The following is a 17502-nucleotide window of genomic DNA, read 5'->3' as shown; positions in this document are numbered from 1 at the left end:
AGGTAGAAGCATGATTACTAAAAAGGGTGAAGGATCTCAAGTTAAAGAATCGACTGACTCTTCTAGCACTACAATTGAAGATGATGATGTAAAAGGTAAATGAATACAAAAATTCTTTCTTTACATAGAGTTTTAGTCATTTAAACATGTAATCGTATATAGTATTCGGTCAATTTTTTAGATTTGACCATATTAAAAATATTTTTAAACAGAGGCACTTATGAGAGTGAAAATTTTTACTTCTATGAATATTTTTATCAACATTATCAGTTTAAGTCAAAAAGTTTTTAACAATAAATATGCATATCCGCCTTAGTAGATATTGTTGTAAATACCTTTAAGTCTGTTTTTTGCACATTTGTTTGATATGTTTTTACAAATACGTTTTAATGTCTAAATTAATAAAATATATAATACGTAAACTCTTTTGAATCATCTTTCTCATTTTTTTATTTCTACTTTTATGTTTACAAAAAAATATATATACATAAATAGTCCAATATAAAATGTATCCCTTTAAAATGACTATTGCTTTTCTCTATAGAAAAATAGGTCTATGTTAAGTGTTGTGTGCCAAAGAACACTGCTCTGGAAAAACTTTGATAAGGGTATTCAGACGTCTGCGGTAATTCTATAAAGTGATAAAATCTTATGAGTATATATTTTTTTCTAAAATTACAATATATTTGAGTAAACGAACTACTAAGACGTCGGGGATATATTTCTTAACTGTGCAAATTAAATTTACTATTCCTATTTGTCCAAAAATATTTACACTTTTATCTATTTCTTTCTTTCATGGTAAAAAGAGACAGTGCTTTTTCAAAAAAAAGATTATTATTTTTGAATGTGTTAGAAATAGAACACAAAAAAAGGAAGCAAGGAACAAACGTTTGTCCTCGTGAACTTTATAGAAAGAAATAAAAAATTTTGTAACGATAAATAAAATTAATGATGGTCTAAAATATATTAAAATAAATTTTAAAATTTATTAATATTAACACAAATCTATACGTGGAATTTTTGTTTAAAAAAACATTTTTAATTTTTATGTGTTAATTTAACGACCTAAGTCCAATAATAATTAATAAAAACGTATCGAATATTCGTTGTAGTAACATTTTATTAATAATTAACTTTATTTATAATGCTCTTATAAATTAATATAATATGTGACTTTTTTTTGCTTTGCTTATTTTCAATGACAAATACAAATTTCTTTACCAACAGCTGTCAAAAACGTATTCACCACATTTTAATTTTACATATAACACGAAAAAAGCACTAGCACTTGAGGAAACGCATTTTACTAGAAAGTGTGAACTGTGGTGAGAAATAAGTTTTTCGTTTGCGTATACTTAAAAATATTTGCATAGTTCAGGAATCGACCCCTAGATCTGATAATTCTTTCGGTACTGGTAAAACTTTAGCTGATTCTTGTTACTGCGAAGTTTTGCATCAAAATTAAAATTAAATTTGAGTGTTGAAGTGTTCGATAAATACATATAATGCATAAAGAAATATTAATAGAAATACAAGTTTTACTTAAACTTTAATTTTTTTCATTTTGAGGTTTGTGCTTTACCAGCTCAATCGTAAAATTTTACCGGGATCGTATTAAAAACCGTTGGTCAAGCGTTTGATATATTATCACCTTTCCAGTTACCGTGCTGCGTTTGAATGTTCCTGTTAAGTTAATTATTTTTTGTATTGGAATTACACCATTTTATTTTTAATATTAAAAATGTTGAAATAAGTAAATTATTGCTTTTATAATCTTGCAATATATTATCTGAGAAAAGTTGATTTTTTTCTGGAATGCTCTTTTATAGCGTTTCGACGTCAACTACTTTGTATAAATAATATGCACAAATATTAAGGTTTAACATGTTTATTGTCATAAATTTCACGAGAAAATTAATTAAATAAAATAAGAATTGTCTATTTTAATTACATCATTGTTGTTTCTCTAAAATTGCAAATCTTGCTTAAATGAACTAAATCATTTGTAATCAAAGTGCATTTTGATCACCTTGTTGCCAACGGATTCACAGTTTTTTTTATCTAGTAGTTAGCTTACTACCCATATTTCTTATTAGAAACTTTGTGTCCTATTAAAAATAGTCGTATTCATTTATAAATTCGTCTAAATAATTTTTTATCTAAGGCAGTTTAAAAATACCAATGATTTGTTGTTAAAAAAAATTTTCATTAAATATTGAAAATAAATCGACAATAGTCGTAATTTTTTCTTTCAGAGTTGTAAAAAAACAGCATAAAGTCTGGTTGAAAGAAATTGGCATGTTGTGTACAACATGAAACATAAAAATTGTAAACACTAAGAATTAATTAATTTAAATAAAAGAAAACAAAATAAATATTAGAATGGTAATGGGTAAACATTTTTACTTTATATATTTAAATTATTTATTTATTTGAATTTATTAGTAAATGAAATGCTCATATGATTTTAGTAGACAACTGGAATTTTGCAAAATATATCCAGTATGCATTCACAATAAACTGATTTTTGAATTTGGCTGCACTGAAATTTAAGACTTAAAATTTTTTGCGAATAAAATCTAATTTTAAAGATTTTAAGAGCATTGTTGTTGCTTCACATGTTTTCTTTCGTAAGTTGTGAATATTTTTTGCTACTCTGAAAAAAAAAATTATGGCTATTGTATCAAATGAAAAACTGATTCATTACATCTAAAGTAAATTTGAATACTTTGACCTAAAATATCTTACTGATCAGTAAAGAATAATCAGTATTTTAATTAAGTTATAACTTTAAATTCTTTAATTTAATATTAATTTTGATCAACATTAATAACACTTTTCAACAAATTTAAACTTTTGCTCAATTTAAGTCTTTACAAAAATATTAAGCCTTTTAAATCCGAAATTAAGAATAAAAATATTTGCGCAGTGGTTTTCAAGATATATTTCTTCCATATATATTGAAAAATTCTATATACAAAAACACAAAAATTTGTTTTGTTTTTTTAAGAATTAATATTAGAAATTCTGATGAAATCAAAAGCGAATACGTGTAGAAATATACTAAAAATAACGATCGAATAAAAGTTTGAAATCTTTAAAAACAAAAGCGACTTTAAAATAGTTAAAGTATTATATATAGATATTCCCAATTCCGGTACACACAATTTTGAATGAATTTTACCAAATTTGCTTTAATTTACTAAAAAGCAAAAATACTTAAGGATAAAAAATTTATTGCGATTACATTATAAAAATGAATATAAAAATTAATATAAAATTAAATCTCAGACGAGATTAAAGATTAAATAGACTTTTATATAAAAGTCTGTCTTGCTAAGGATAAGTTTGAAGTTATTAGATTTATTTATAACTAAAATATAAGCTACTTTTGTTAGTATTCTGTACAAACTTGAAATTTTGAAGAGTTTGAAGAGCTGAAAAAGTTGTGTCAAACGAAGAGTATATATCCATAATATAATTTTATGGTAAATACTCCAGTTTCTTCTAATCATCCTTTTGCAGAAGTACAAAATAACGTATGCTCTTACCCATTCTGCAATCATTTACTGTCTAATAATACTATTAATTCTATATTAGTATTACTATTAGTATGTCTTTAAGATAGCACTAAACTCTTGAGCTGTACTGTTTCTCTGATCACGTATATCATGATTATAGTGTGGCTAGAACTCCTCATGGATCACTTTTTGCTGTAGCATAGTAATAACCTAGCAGAAAAAGTAGAAGAAAAAGTAAATAAAAGTAGCGTTAATTTTCAATATCAATTTGTACTTCTTTGGGAATATTTTTGCTCGACTAATATTCGGTTTTACTTTCTCAGCTCTTTTTCGGAGGTTTAAGTGCGCTTCATTTAAATAAAAAATAATTTTTATATTGCGATTGACTTTTTTTATATATAGATCAAAATGTTTGTGTTATTAGGTTCTATTGATTTTTGGAGTAATATCTGACAACGCACACAAATAATAAATTAAAAGCCGTCAGTATGTTAGTTGATGCCGAAGTAAAATTAATACAAACTTGTAGGTACCTAAAAAGTACATTTTAAAATATATTCATATAACTAGTAAAAGTTATGAAGATGTAATATGTCCACAGTCATTGTTGAGTCGGCGTATTTTTCAAAATAGTTTGTTTTTTTCTTGCATAATTTCGACTATTACTTTATCAAGTTGGAATCAAATAACGAATTAAAATGACAGAATCATAAAAAGATATTAAATCTAAGTTCATAAGCACATTAATCATTTTAAGATATACTAAAAAGAATATTGTATGATATTTTATAATTGTATAATTTTCCTTTACGCTTTAAAATTATTGACTCGCCCTAATGTATAGTGCGAGAACTGATTATCGCGACTACAAAAATGGAGGAAACAAATACTGCTGTATGTGTTTTATTACTTCTGGTGTACATAAATTTTTAAATAAATCTAGTAAACAGGGCCCTACGGCTTCGATATTTGAAATTTAAATACGGCTTCATTAAACATACCAAAATCATCATATAGTGAGCAAATTTAATTTACGGATATATTCGGATTTAAAAGGACATAATTCTTCTAAAATTACTTTATTTTTGAAAAAAATCAAATTTGTCGGATAGTGTTATTTGTATCAAATATACTACATATAACTTCGGTCTACCTTACCAACGCATGTTATTGCCAATAGATGATCTCACTATAAGTACTTATTTTAACGAAGTCCAGATTATTAATTTTTCTACTTTTTATTTCAAATTTTAAAATCTCAGTAAGTCATAATTAATTTTTTATACAGCAAAAAATTTTATATTCTGATTTTATATTTCTGACGCATTAAAACGCGTAAAGAGACTTTAATTCAATATTTTTTTGATACATTCAAATTTTTTTTTTTGAATTTTAGAGTCTTTTAGTCCTTTTATATTTAATCCTTTTATATCTTTAAAATCGCAATTATGAAAGTGTTATTATTTAAATAAAATGAGATTGTTAAAAAGACAAACTAATGAATCACATTAAAAGATATATTAAATATACTTTTACTAATGTTAAATTAATTATTATGTATAGATACAAAATAACTAATTTTGTGATGTTGGTTTTTTTTTATTACTATATTGAAACCTTTATTTAAGATGTCACCTGTTTATAAATTATAATAGTTTTTATGTATATATAAATGTAAATAAATACATAACTTATCAATGCATAAATGTTATGATCTAAAGTTATTTTCCATTAACACTTTTTTTAAAAACTAAGTTTATTATATAAATAATTCCTATAAAGTTGATTTTTTTGTATATCCATTTTTCTTTTATTTGAAAATATTTTTTAATTATAGAAGATAAAAAGGGAATTGTTGATCGAAGCACAACTGTCATATCAAAAGAGCCTGAAGGTAAACAAAAGATAAAAAATAAATTTTTTTAATCAACTTATAGTTAATTTTACAAATTAATTTTTTTCATAGCACCACATTTATACATTATACAAAAAAAACTATATAAACCGAAAAAGAAAAGCGTTCGAAAACGCTATTGCTTTCAAAACACACATACAATACGCTATTAACACATTCTTGCCATAAAGTAGTACGGAGCAACCCTCGTACTTATTTTCCGAAAATTATATTCGGTTAGATTTACTTGTTTTGTTTTTTACATATATGTAATTATTTATTTTTGCTAGAAAATGTCGCTGAAAAAATATTAAACTGTGTAAAGCCAACAATAAATAAAAGTTTATTCTGATATTTTTTTTTAATACTGATTTCGAAATTTTTCTGTATTCTGAGTTCGAAATTTTCCTGTATTCTGGGATATACCATTAACTCTTGTGATATTAAAAGCCAATCCCTAAGAAATATGTCTGTGAGAATATAACACCGGAATGCAAAAATGTATTTTCTGTGAGTAATGTTACTGAAGTTTGCGTGCTCCATGTTTCTGTTGAGCAATTCAAAGCATAAAATCTCATTGGGTTTCCATTATTCCTGTGAAACATTTAATTTACTTACGATTTTAAATTTGGGCTGTTTTTCGCAATTTCTCACTAAAACCATTTGTAAAAGAAAATCTGTGGATAATTTTTTAAGGTTAATTATACGAATATGAAGTCTTTAATATTAGGCGCATTCGGCAGCCTCGAAGTGTGGCAAAAAAACAACAAGTTACTTGCTAAAGTCGCTAAGTGAAATACATATACAATAAATAATTAATATAAAATTGAAAATGAATAATGAATTAAAAGCAATGTTAACAATACAGAAAATTTTCTAAACTATAGTTTAGAATATTATACTTGAATATAATATATACTTATAATATATATATATATATATAATTGAATTAACTTGTTAGCAACTAATAAGTTAAAAAATTCAAAGCTCTTTTCAATTATACTTTTTTCATTTCATCCTAAAATTCTTTGTGTAGCTTTAAAATATTTATTTTCCTCAATTTTGCATATTTTTAAAATATTTTGTTTCCACTACTTTCAAATCTGTTCAAACTTTTTAATTTTGTTTGAATTTTTGCTTACCAACTTTAATAAATGGATTGGAACATTCGTTGAAATTTCCAATGAGGGTTCAACGTTCACAATAGATCGCTTACCGCTTTGGTAACATTTTTTTTGCAGTCATTAAAATGTTTGACCACTTCATAACTAGTCGTTTAGATAGAGAAAGTAGTGTTGTGTTTGGCGTATATATAAGCGACTTTCAGAGAGCTACTTGTTGTTTTTTGGCACAGTTTGGAGCTGCCGAATACACAAATGGTGTAACAGAAATATTTGTAGCTGCGATGTGCACTCTTTTAGCTACTTAGTACATTTTTGTACTACCTAAATCTATTGTATGTTGTTTATATTATTCATCTGTTTTTGATATAAGCTTTAAATTGTTCGTTTAAAGATACCTAAGTATAATTTATTTAATCCAGAACTGGATATTGACTTTATCAAAATCGTTTTGGTGAGTAGTTTTAAACACCCACCGTGTGTATATATAATCTACTCGTTCAGTTTTCAGCCAACTGTAAAAGCATTAGTATATCTCTATCAATGTATAATACAAATCCTTTCTCAAAGAGAAATCAGTACGCAATTATTTATATTAAATAAATAATTATTTATTCATTTCGTATAGTATTAATATTTGACCAAGACCCAAGAACATTTTGATAGAGAATTTAATAAAGAATTAAATTGATTGTGTTATAGAAGAGCAATGCACATTTTATATGCCCAATACTTCGTTTTAGTAATCCTGCTAAAAAATATTTTTATATTCTGAATACACAGAGCAGAAGTCCACTAGAACATAAATTGATTGGAATAAACGAAAATGCTTTAAGGGGTGTTAATGTGGAATAAATTTGAACAACAGAGCAACAGTAATTGGTTTCTCAATCCTGGTAATAGATTTTTAGGCAAACATAACGAACCAATAAACTTCAAACTACCACCAAGTAAAACACTGAATATTTGAAATTTTAAAACATCGAAATTTAACAGATTAAAATCTTCCTACTGAAATACAAATTATTATAAAAAAATATTCAATTACCACTATGGTAGGCTAAATGATAAATATTCATATTCAATTTTTGTACTCGCAAAATATCATTATCATTATTGTTATCATTATCATTATTGAAACCGATATTTATTGACTTTAACAGACTTGACTACTATACTCACGTTTCATGTGTGAAATGTGTTTCATCTGTGAAAATATTCTTATTTAAAGGCAGTACATTGATATTAATGGATACAGTTGCAGGGAATGCAGGGAATATATTGCCTGACTTAAACTAAAATAAAGAAAATATGCTTAAATTTCAAATAATTAATAATTTGTTTTATTCTGTAGGAACTATAAAATTTGTGTTATCCAGAAAATCAGAATCGTAACAAGAAAATAATTGTATCATCGAAGTTTGTTGTATAAGTATTTAAATACTCATTATTGTACTCATTATAACACAGATATTCAAAAAGTAGAATATCTGTGAACCTTTCTTCAAAAAATGATTTTTTGGTGGTCATAACTATACATGGATTGCTATCAAGCAAAAACCCCTTTGACTATAATCTGTTCATTTTTGATCATTTTTAATGAGATTTGAAAACACCTCAATTAAAAAAGAATTTATTTTAGATAGAATAAATATTAATGGACTAATGTACTCGCAGTGGCATGGAGTAATGCGGCAAAGATATATCTTTTGTGGTACCAAAAAATCGTAACCGAACAGAAGATCAAAATTTCTTCCGTTAATTATCTCAAAGATTCTCCTCTTGACCCAGATCAAAGACCATATTATTTTATTGTGCTTATTTCATGCACTTTTTCTTATTAATTGTTTTAATCAATATATTTTCTTTCTGTAAATTTTTTGATTTTTTTATTCAATAAAGTTAAAGCTACAACTATGTTACTTCGAATAGTCACTAGCTTCGCTTGATTTTTGCTTTTAACATCAGTTCGCTAAGAAACTAAAAGAAATTTTATGCATGTACTCGTATAATATATTTATATTATTTAATTTTTTTTTTTTTAAATATTTATATTTGGGGTATGATGTCATTTTAAAGAAATTTTCAGTAAGTAAATAATTTATTTACTTATAATTTTTTATTCCTTGCGTTGTCAGTTTACTAAGCACATACATTTGAAGGATGTGTTGCTGCTTATTTTTTTTTTTGTTCTACATACACCATAAACGTAAGTTTCATTTATTTATTAAGCATAAAATAAAAGATAAAAGATTTTCTCTTTCAACAAAAAAAAATGTTTTTAAAAACGTTTTTATCAGCATTAAATTTTCAATTAAACTTGCATAAACCGTGTTGTAATGCCTGCGGGCTAGACTTTCAATGCCTTTACTAAGTTTCGTATATTCGAGCTTAAATACGTATTATAATAATACGTATTTAAGTGTATTATTATAAAGTTTACTTTATATTTCACAAATTACAAATTACGTATTTGCGTAATAATAAATTTCGATACTTATTGCTTTTCCCAGGTACGACAATTTCACAGTAGATCTTAGGTGAGTCTGCGGTTTTAAGGCCATTTTCTACTGTGCTTCAAGTCAATATAGCTTACTTTTTGAGATATCAGGGCTTTAAGCTCACTGAAGAATATCGTCATTATTTTTGTGACAATTTTTGGACAACAATTCTTTTTGAGACACGTTACTGAAGTAGTGTTTCCAAACTTTTATTTATACTGAAAAAGTAAAGTTTTGAAGATAAAAAACTAAAAATATTATTAAAAATATATTACCAATTTTCGTGAATACTTGGCAGCGCGAGAATTATTTGTATTAATGGTGCGGATAAACTTGCGAATTTGGGGACTCAATAATAGTACACAATGATTATTACAGGTATAACGATCCAACCCAACTGCTGTATGAACCCATATGTGAGGTGACAGATAAATTTTTAGTTACATTTACCATGATTAAAAAGGTTTGCTCTGGGCAGATGTAGGATACGGGAAAGGAACCCAGAATCTTCCATCCTTTAGTTAGTAACCAAATACATCTCAACAAAAAGCGTTTTGAAACTTGTTCAACAGTTGGAATACTGTTCTATTATAGTAAATTAATTTGTTGAAGTTGCAGCATTCAGCTTTACTGGAAACAAAATTTTCTTTTATAATCCTATTTAATTATCTATAAGTACAATTGTTTGTTATTCTTTTTATGATTAAAAATTATTTAAAACTTCACTAGTACTTCGTTTTCATTTTTGTAGTCATAATCAGAGTACTAGTATACTACACAATCTTTCAATATGTGAAGGCTTTTGGTTGAGATGAAACTAAAGCCTTTCATTCCTTTCCTTTCATTGTCACTTGCAGTTTAGAGATGCCACATAAGAGCCCGTTTGAGCTTTATTGTTTTACTTTTCTAAAAGCGTGATTATCTCTCTTCAGTTACAAGGACAACCATGCCTTACATGCGCTATTGGGACATTTTTAGCATATCTTTGCAATGCTATAGTCTCTAGTCTTTTACGACGTTGGTCAAACTGTGAAAGAAGAAAGCTCAAACTGTGCATTTCTTACGTTTTTGTTCCACTTTTACCAAATTTCAAATAGAGTTTAACATTTTTTTAGCATTTCTTACGTTTTTGTTCCACTTTTACCAAATTTCAAATAGAGTTTAACATTCACTCTAAAATTGACATCACGCAAAATGTTATAACATAGAAATATGAAAAAGTTTGCTCAAATTTTGACAGCAAATAGATAAAACGCACAATTTTCACCTACTATCAATTACTTATAGATGTCGCTGCGCTAAAATTGTTTTTAAATTTTTTTCTTTTCGGATCTGGGCCTGACTGTGTTTGGACAGCAAATGATTAATTATATAGGACAACGAAAATGATGTAACATAAACAAATATATCATATTAATTATAATTTCGATGCATAGCACTCATGCTGTAATGTAAATAGCTTGATAGCTAGAGTAGTGTTAACAGCATTTCTGTACAATTAGCATAATAGTAATAGTAAAATTATTTTTCTACATTACTTTGTTGCAGACAACGACTTGTCTTTAAAACATTATGTGACGGGGCCATATCCAGACAAAAAAATCGATAACACAAAAAGAGTATTTAAATAACGATTAAATCAGTGAAAAACAGCGCGAAGTCCTTATGAAGGAGTTACACTAACATATTCAAGCAATGTACTAAAATTTGTGTTGAAATCAAGACTACCTAGTAAATTTTTAGTAGAGTCTTAAACAATCTTCAATTATCATATACAAATATTGAAACTATCATTAACGAAATTGTTTTTAATAATTGTATTGTTTAACTAAATCAATAAAAATTTAAAAGTATTAAATTCCATTTAATTTCTTTCTGGTTTTTTCACTTTTTTAACCTTTACAATTTCAAAAAAAATTTTCAGAAATCATGTATTCATAGCAGTGCAACATAGTATTCATAGTATACATAGTATTCTCTATAAATAATTGTTTTTTAAGTATTATAGTGAAAATATATCTGCAAGATTAGACTCATAATCCGTAGTTATCCATATATGCATTCATATTATTTTTTGCATTGATATTATATTCACGACTTCTCTTACAGTTACATCGCAAACTATACTTTAAGGTCCAATTTACTTGGAACCTGTTTTTAGTTTTCTAACAACTAAAGCCACACTGACTTCTCTGAAGACTCTACAAGTAGATACAAAATATCTATAAAGTAGATAAAGATTATTTCCATTAATAAATGAATAGGTATGTCAGTAGAAATTAAAAAATCGCAAAATTTATCTTTTGAATGGGTCCAGTTTTCAAAAATAAAACAAAAAGTTCTTTGCAGTGGGCACTATGCTTCTGTGAGGCACATTAAAGAAGATCAGTCACATTTTGACGAAGATTTTGACAAGTAAAAACCTGTGTGCACTCTGTGTCACAAAAGTCAAAAGTATAGCATTATAATGATATGTTGCAATTATTCTAAATGAAACGGTCATGCTTCTCAGTCATTTTAGTTGGTGAAGAAACGTAGAAGAGACGAAAAAGAGAAAAATATTAACCCTTTACGATTTGATAAAAATGGATCCCAATGAATTCGTCTCAAATGTTCAGAAGGCTCGATCTATTAAAAGACTTTGACCTTCATACTAAAGTCAATTCCGATCGAAGAGTATAAAATATATAATAAATATATATATTGAACAATGCTTAATTGTGTGGAGCTGAAAAAAAATTATTTTTAACAAATAAAATCTTTCAACATTTTTATGGACTTAAATTTTAGAAAGCTTTGCCACAGCTCTATCGTTGTCAGCACCCACCGCACAAAATAAAATATATATAAATAAGTGTTATATGTTAAATATTATTACAGTGATTATATTTTTACCAGCTCAATATAAATACATTTTTAATTTATTTCAAAGACTTCGAATTATATTACGATCTACATATCGCAGCATGTGTCTGATAATAATGTTTTAACTGTTAGCTGTGATGACAACAAATTTATATATAGTATAGTGCAAACTATTGCAATAGAACTTTATCAGAAAGCTTCAATGTATATTCAACACTCGAGACATTACCTGAGTTTCAGCTGTATTCACTTTGACTTTATTTTATCGTACACTTAACTCCATCTGACGCATACATAAAAATGAAAATACTTATAATGATTTATACTCTTCTCATAAGATACTCCTCTTTAACTCTTATACTCGACACAAAAACCTTATGAATTATTTCTCTGGTGAGTGTGAATGCATATAAGTGACGTATGAGAAATGTATTTATACGCATTTATACTCGGTTTTCGTGAGTGCATTCTGGGTATTAAAATTATGACTCTTTGCAGTTCTCTGGACCGTATGCAAAAACGGCTTAAAAGCTTATCCCTTTTTTGTTGAACAAAATATACATACATACTTAAAAATATAAATATTTTGTTGTTCAAAAAAAAAATTATTATTATGTTATTTAGACTTTACATCTGCATCATTCGCTCTGTATAAAAAATTTATTTATGTTACTAATTTGCTGGCAATTTACTTCTATTCAGGCATTTCTCAGACATTTAAATTTGTCTTTAGTTGTACACTATATATTGCTTTACCAATTATCTGCTTCATGGAATTAACTTTATTATCTAATATTTCTAAAAAAGATAATTTTGTGGAATTATTGAAAAATTTAAACAAAATTAATTTTATTCCCTATTCAACTGGGCATTTAGCTGTTCTGCAAATCCTTTTTCTGTTTAAGTTGAATTTACCAGTATTGTTAGTCTGTTGAATTGGTGTAAGTTCATCACTTATGTCTTGAAACAAACAAAAAGTTTTAGCAGCATTTTTCTTTTTCACAACAAAATGTACAACAAAAGTGTACCATTCATTCACATTGATTTAAAAACATACAGATAGATTAGTCTTTTATAATATACCGTTAGTTGCAGGTCCAATTAACTATCACACTTGCCGATTTTTGTGTTTGATTTGTTCAGATTTATGTTTGACACGATGTCTCCAGTTAGACCTGTCCAGATGTAAACCAGAACAGAATGTCGCTCATATAGCGTAATGTATTTGTCACATGAGTGTATTTGGACTCATTGAGTTTTATTTTTCAGTCAGTGCTGCGACTGTTTAGTGACACTTGATGCTTATTTGTGCCTGCTTCTTGTGTGATGTCATAACTTCTGTGTCACACGCATACGTTCCGATGAATGTGTGTCCTGCTGTAAGTATATCAGATGTATAGAATTGATTAAGTTTGGGCTTTAGTGCATTTCCCTGGGGAACTTTGACTTTAATATTATAAATGTTTGCCTTCATATCTTACAATGGATATCCATTCTGATAGGTATTATTCAAGAAGTTGGTAACGGTAGGCCGGGTGCATATTGTTTATCTTATATATAAGATCTTAAACTCATACGCGATCAAATGCTTAGGACACATCTACATGCACTACAGAGAAGTATTCAACAGCATTTTTTGCCATTTCAGTAACTTGATAATCTTGATCAATAGTCGAACGCTTACTGCTAAATCCCAGACTTGATAGTCTGGGATATTGAATATGTACATATGTTATTATGGCAATTGGTTTTTCTGTTGATTCTTCAGGATAGATTTCATCAGTTCCAGCCGCTTTTTTACAATTAATGTTTTTATCGATTCTTGTGCTATTTTTATAAGTATGCTACATACTAGTGTAGTAATAATATTATAAGAAATATTGTGTGGTTGAAATACTTTGACCAGATGTTGGCTTTCTTATCTATTTTTCTAACCCACAAGTTAGCTGTTAAAAAGACGAATTGCTTTCTATAAGGACAGATTTCTGGTTTTGTGTTATATGTCTTGGTTTCCTTAAATAAATCCTTGATTTTAACTGAATATATTACTTCCTAGGCAGTTTCTTCTTTTCAAGTCGAAGTAACATAAGTGGCTACCGTACATATTTGTTCAATGTATATTCCACTTATTTTTCAAAGTCTGCCTATATAGTTCTTATTTTTTCTAAATTGGTTCCAATTTGTGTAGTTGTTGGTAAGGTTTCATTTGGTCTTGAAGGTTGGTAGAAGATTTAACCAATGTTAAATGTTCTTTTTTGTTGCTATAAAATTATAAGATATTCCTTTTGTAATGAAAGAGTCTATTCGCATAAGATGTTGCTATCTGTAGGTTAATATGTAGGAGAACGAAGTGAGTGATAATTATAATTAGTTTCATAATCAGTAAGCAATTACGACTTCAGGCTGTCTCCTCCAATAATGAATCTTGGTATAAATTTGTAGGAGAAATACTTTAAAGCTATTTTATTATATAATTAATATTAGAATATAAATATAATAAAATATATTTAAAATCATAAAGAAGTACATATTTAAGTATTTATTATTATTCAAAATACAAATGACCTATTTTGTTATAAAATATTTTTACGTAATACAGCACCTAAAAAAATCTCAAGAATTGCATATTTAAAATTGTTTAAATAGACAAACAAAATACATGCGTTACATATGCAAACAGAACTTTCTCTACGTACGTAAGTAAAATCGCAACAGTACATATTAGAAACTCTTCACGAACTCTAAAAATCTACTGCGTTCGTAAAAAAATCGTACTGAAATTTCATATGTGCACTTTATTAGTGAAAAAAGTAGCTGCGGGAACCCTAAATATTTGCCCTTGCATTTTGCTATGCTTTTGTAAGCATATCGCAGAAAAACCGCTTGTTTTAAAAATAACATATAAAACAACAACACTGCTGGATTAATTAGTTCAACTCCTTTGAAACCGCTTAACTAATAAGCAGCTCAAATCGCATGATTGCGAACACTAAAAATTCGTCTATTACGAATGATTCGTGGAAATACGTACAAGATTTCCGGTTAACTGTCAACATATGTTTTAGTTAATTTATCATATTTCGTAGTTTCTACTTATTATGTTAGTATTAAAAAATTATTATTTACTTCGAAACTTTTACTTAAAATTTATGTGTTTTGCAAATATGTGTATTTGTGTATTTGCATATATAAACCTGAAGGTATCGAAACAAAAATGTCTAGTTTTGACAGAGTTGCCATCAAAAGTAGTGCTTATTTTATGTTGTTCTTTTGCGACATTCTTACAAAAGAATAGGCCTACTGCAATGTTTATTTTCGTTTTCTGATGAAAAGTAAACATTCAGATTGGAGTTTTTAGTTTTGATTGAAAGAGAAAATTATAAAATTGAACAACAAACCACGTCATGAATTTATGTTTACTGCAAACAAGATTTTATTTCTTAAAATATTTTTAATTTCAATGAAATTTTTATTTATGATATTTATTATGTTATAGGAATAATACAATTTAAACTTACTTTTTATTTTATTTTAAGAAATAATTTAAGAGCACAATTGGATTAATAAAAATTTAGCAAAGCTTTGTTTAAAATTTTTTTTAATAAATTAAATATAAAACTTATTAGAGATTCGGATAGTGTGCCCAGCGAAGACATGTCAACAATTGTCATCGAACTCGCAATGCTCTGCCGCAGGTATGTAGACTAGTTTTATGAATTTTAACATAATATATAATCTAAAAATCTGCACATGTTAAAAAAAAAAATTTTAAATATGAAATGAATACCACCTCAAAATTAAAAAATCACGTTTCCTAATGCATGACAAAATCCAAGCACTTAAAATTAGTCATAGTCAAGTTTGCTAAAAACGCATGAATTGATATTCAGTTTTGTATATAATTACTCGAATGCATTAAATTATGTGAACTAAAGCGGAGTGCATTTGGTAGCTGTAGCGATTTTTACAATACAGATAAGTCATGTCTATAATACAATATTATAAATATAATAAAGTATATATGTTCGTTTCAATTTTTTTGTAAGTTATATTGTTTTGGTTGTGATAAAACAGGAAGAACAGCCAATATTATATTATACAGCTTTTAATATTATATATATGAATACAGCGCTATTATTTAACAAAATTGTGTAAAAAACCAAAGTTGCGTCTTCTGTCTTCTGACTATTGACTAAATAGTTCTAATCAAATCATATGCATTTATATTTGTAGTTGCATGAACGGACAAATATTAAGTTTAAAAGAATTGCGTTATTTTTGCATTGACTGATATTTGTATTGTCCACTTAAGTTGATTTACCCAGAAAACTTAAATACTCTCTTTTTGTTTATTATTTTTTTACTAATATAGTAAACGTATTAACCAATCTTACTATATTATGTATTCTAATATGAGGCAAGCCAAAAACCCTCCAAAAAAGTATTTAAGTTTATTTTGGTAGAAAAGTTCATAGAAGTAAAGAAAATGTTATAACAATAAAAAAACTCTTTATTATTGTTGTTGTTTGTATGTTACTACTATTAAATAAAGGTGTATGTTTGGTTTCTATTTAAATGAAAATATTTTTTTTTAATAAACAGGAATTTTCTGAATTATTCGGCATAAAGGCAGGAAATTTTTATTAATGTAAATTTTAAATCAACATATTTTGCATATAAAAGTTAATTTGAAATAGTAAAATAAATAAAAACAAATAGTTCCATTCCAATAGTATTGTTAAAAGAACTTCTAACCATCTAAGTTATGAGTTGATCAGACACGGAGCTTAGAACCTGATATTTGGTAACTATAACATATAGGTATGTGTCTTGCTCTTGCGTCAGCAATATTGTTTATTAAAAATTAAAGGGAGTCTGTGTCCACTAGATTCTGGCAGTATTAGAAATGGTGTGTATGTTTGAATCCTCGATCTGATATTAAAAATAGTTGTGGAATAAGCGTATTACTTTTATGAAAATAATTATTGGCTAGCAGCTGAGAGCGAAAACTACATCATATGATGTTACCGAATGAATCTTTTGGCTAAAGAGGAAATCAAATAAATCGCCTGACACATAATAACCTCAACAATTACAGGCAAATTGTAGCACTGATACAACACTACGACTAAAGTTCTGGTTCAGTGCTCAGTAGATTTTTAATTATTCGTCAATTTCTTGTTGGTGACTTATGGTTTCAAGATTGAGTGTAAGCAGGTTAATCACACTGATCACCGATGAATTGTCTTTAACCAGTTATCAGTTGCGTATTCGGTCTTCTGCTAAAAAAGGAATAATAGTGATTTGCGGTCTTTGTTAAAGGTGAAATGTCTGCCTTCAAGAAGATTTATAAAATTATTAGTTGATAAATATATAGCTAGCAAATCTTGCCAAAAAAGGCAAAAGCAAAGACTAGTCAACGTTATACTCCAGCACTGCCCCAATTGGTACAGTGGATATATTGTTGAGGTGGTTCATTTTAAAAATGCTCTTTAGGTTTTTAAGGTATGCAATTGAGATGTTTCAAATATTGATTAGTATTTTATTGAGGATAGAGAAAATTTTAGAGCTGGAACATAACGTTGAAAATATGCCAA

The 17502-nt window shown here is 27.1% G+C and overlaps 1 protein-coding gene across 1 annotated transcript; it reads left to right on the top strand.

Annotated features, from left to right (window-relative positions):
* LOC119680781 (calcium/calmodulin-dependent protein kinase type II alpha chain-like) lies at positions 1–15978 on the top strand. Its single transcript, XM_038093763.1, has 3 exons — positions 1–95; positions 5362–5418; positions 15532–15978. Exons 1-3 carry the CDS (start codon positions 11–13, stop codon positions 15606–15608), a joined length of 219 nt encoding a protein of 72 aa, XP_037949691.1. The 5' UTR covers positions 1–10; the 3' UTR covers positions 15609–15978.
* The last annotated feature ends 1524 nt before the right edge of the window (positions 15979–17502 follow it).

Source organism: Teleopsis dalmanni, chromosome 2 (assembly GCF_002237135.1).
Source record: "Teleopsis dalmanni isolate 2A chromosome 2, ASM223713v2, whole genome shotgun sequence".
Classification (NCBI taxonomy): domain Eukaryota; kingdom Metazoa; phylum Arthropoda; class Insecta; order Diptera; family Diopsidae; genus Teleopsis; species Teleopsis dalmanni.
This window is presented reverse-complemented; position numbering and strand designations above follow the sequence as displayed.

Coding starts and splice junctions, on each gene's coding strand:
- LOC119680781 (XM_038093763.1), top strand. CDS start 11: ATGATTACTAAAAAGGGTGAAGGATCTCAAGTTAAAGAATCGACTGAC. Junction 96..5,361: donor TGAAGATGATGATGTAAAAG/GTAAATGAATAC, acceptor TTTTAATTATAG/AAGATAAAAAGGGAATTGTT. Junction 5,419..15,531: donor CATATCAAAAGAGCCTGAAG/GTAAACAAAAGA, acceptor AAAACTTATTAG/AGATTCGGATAGTGTGCCCA.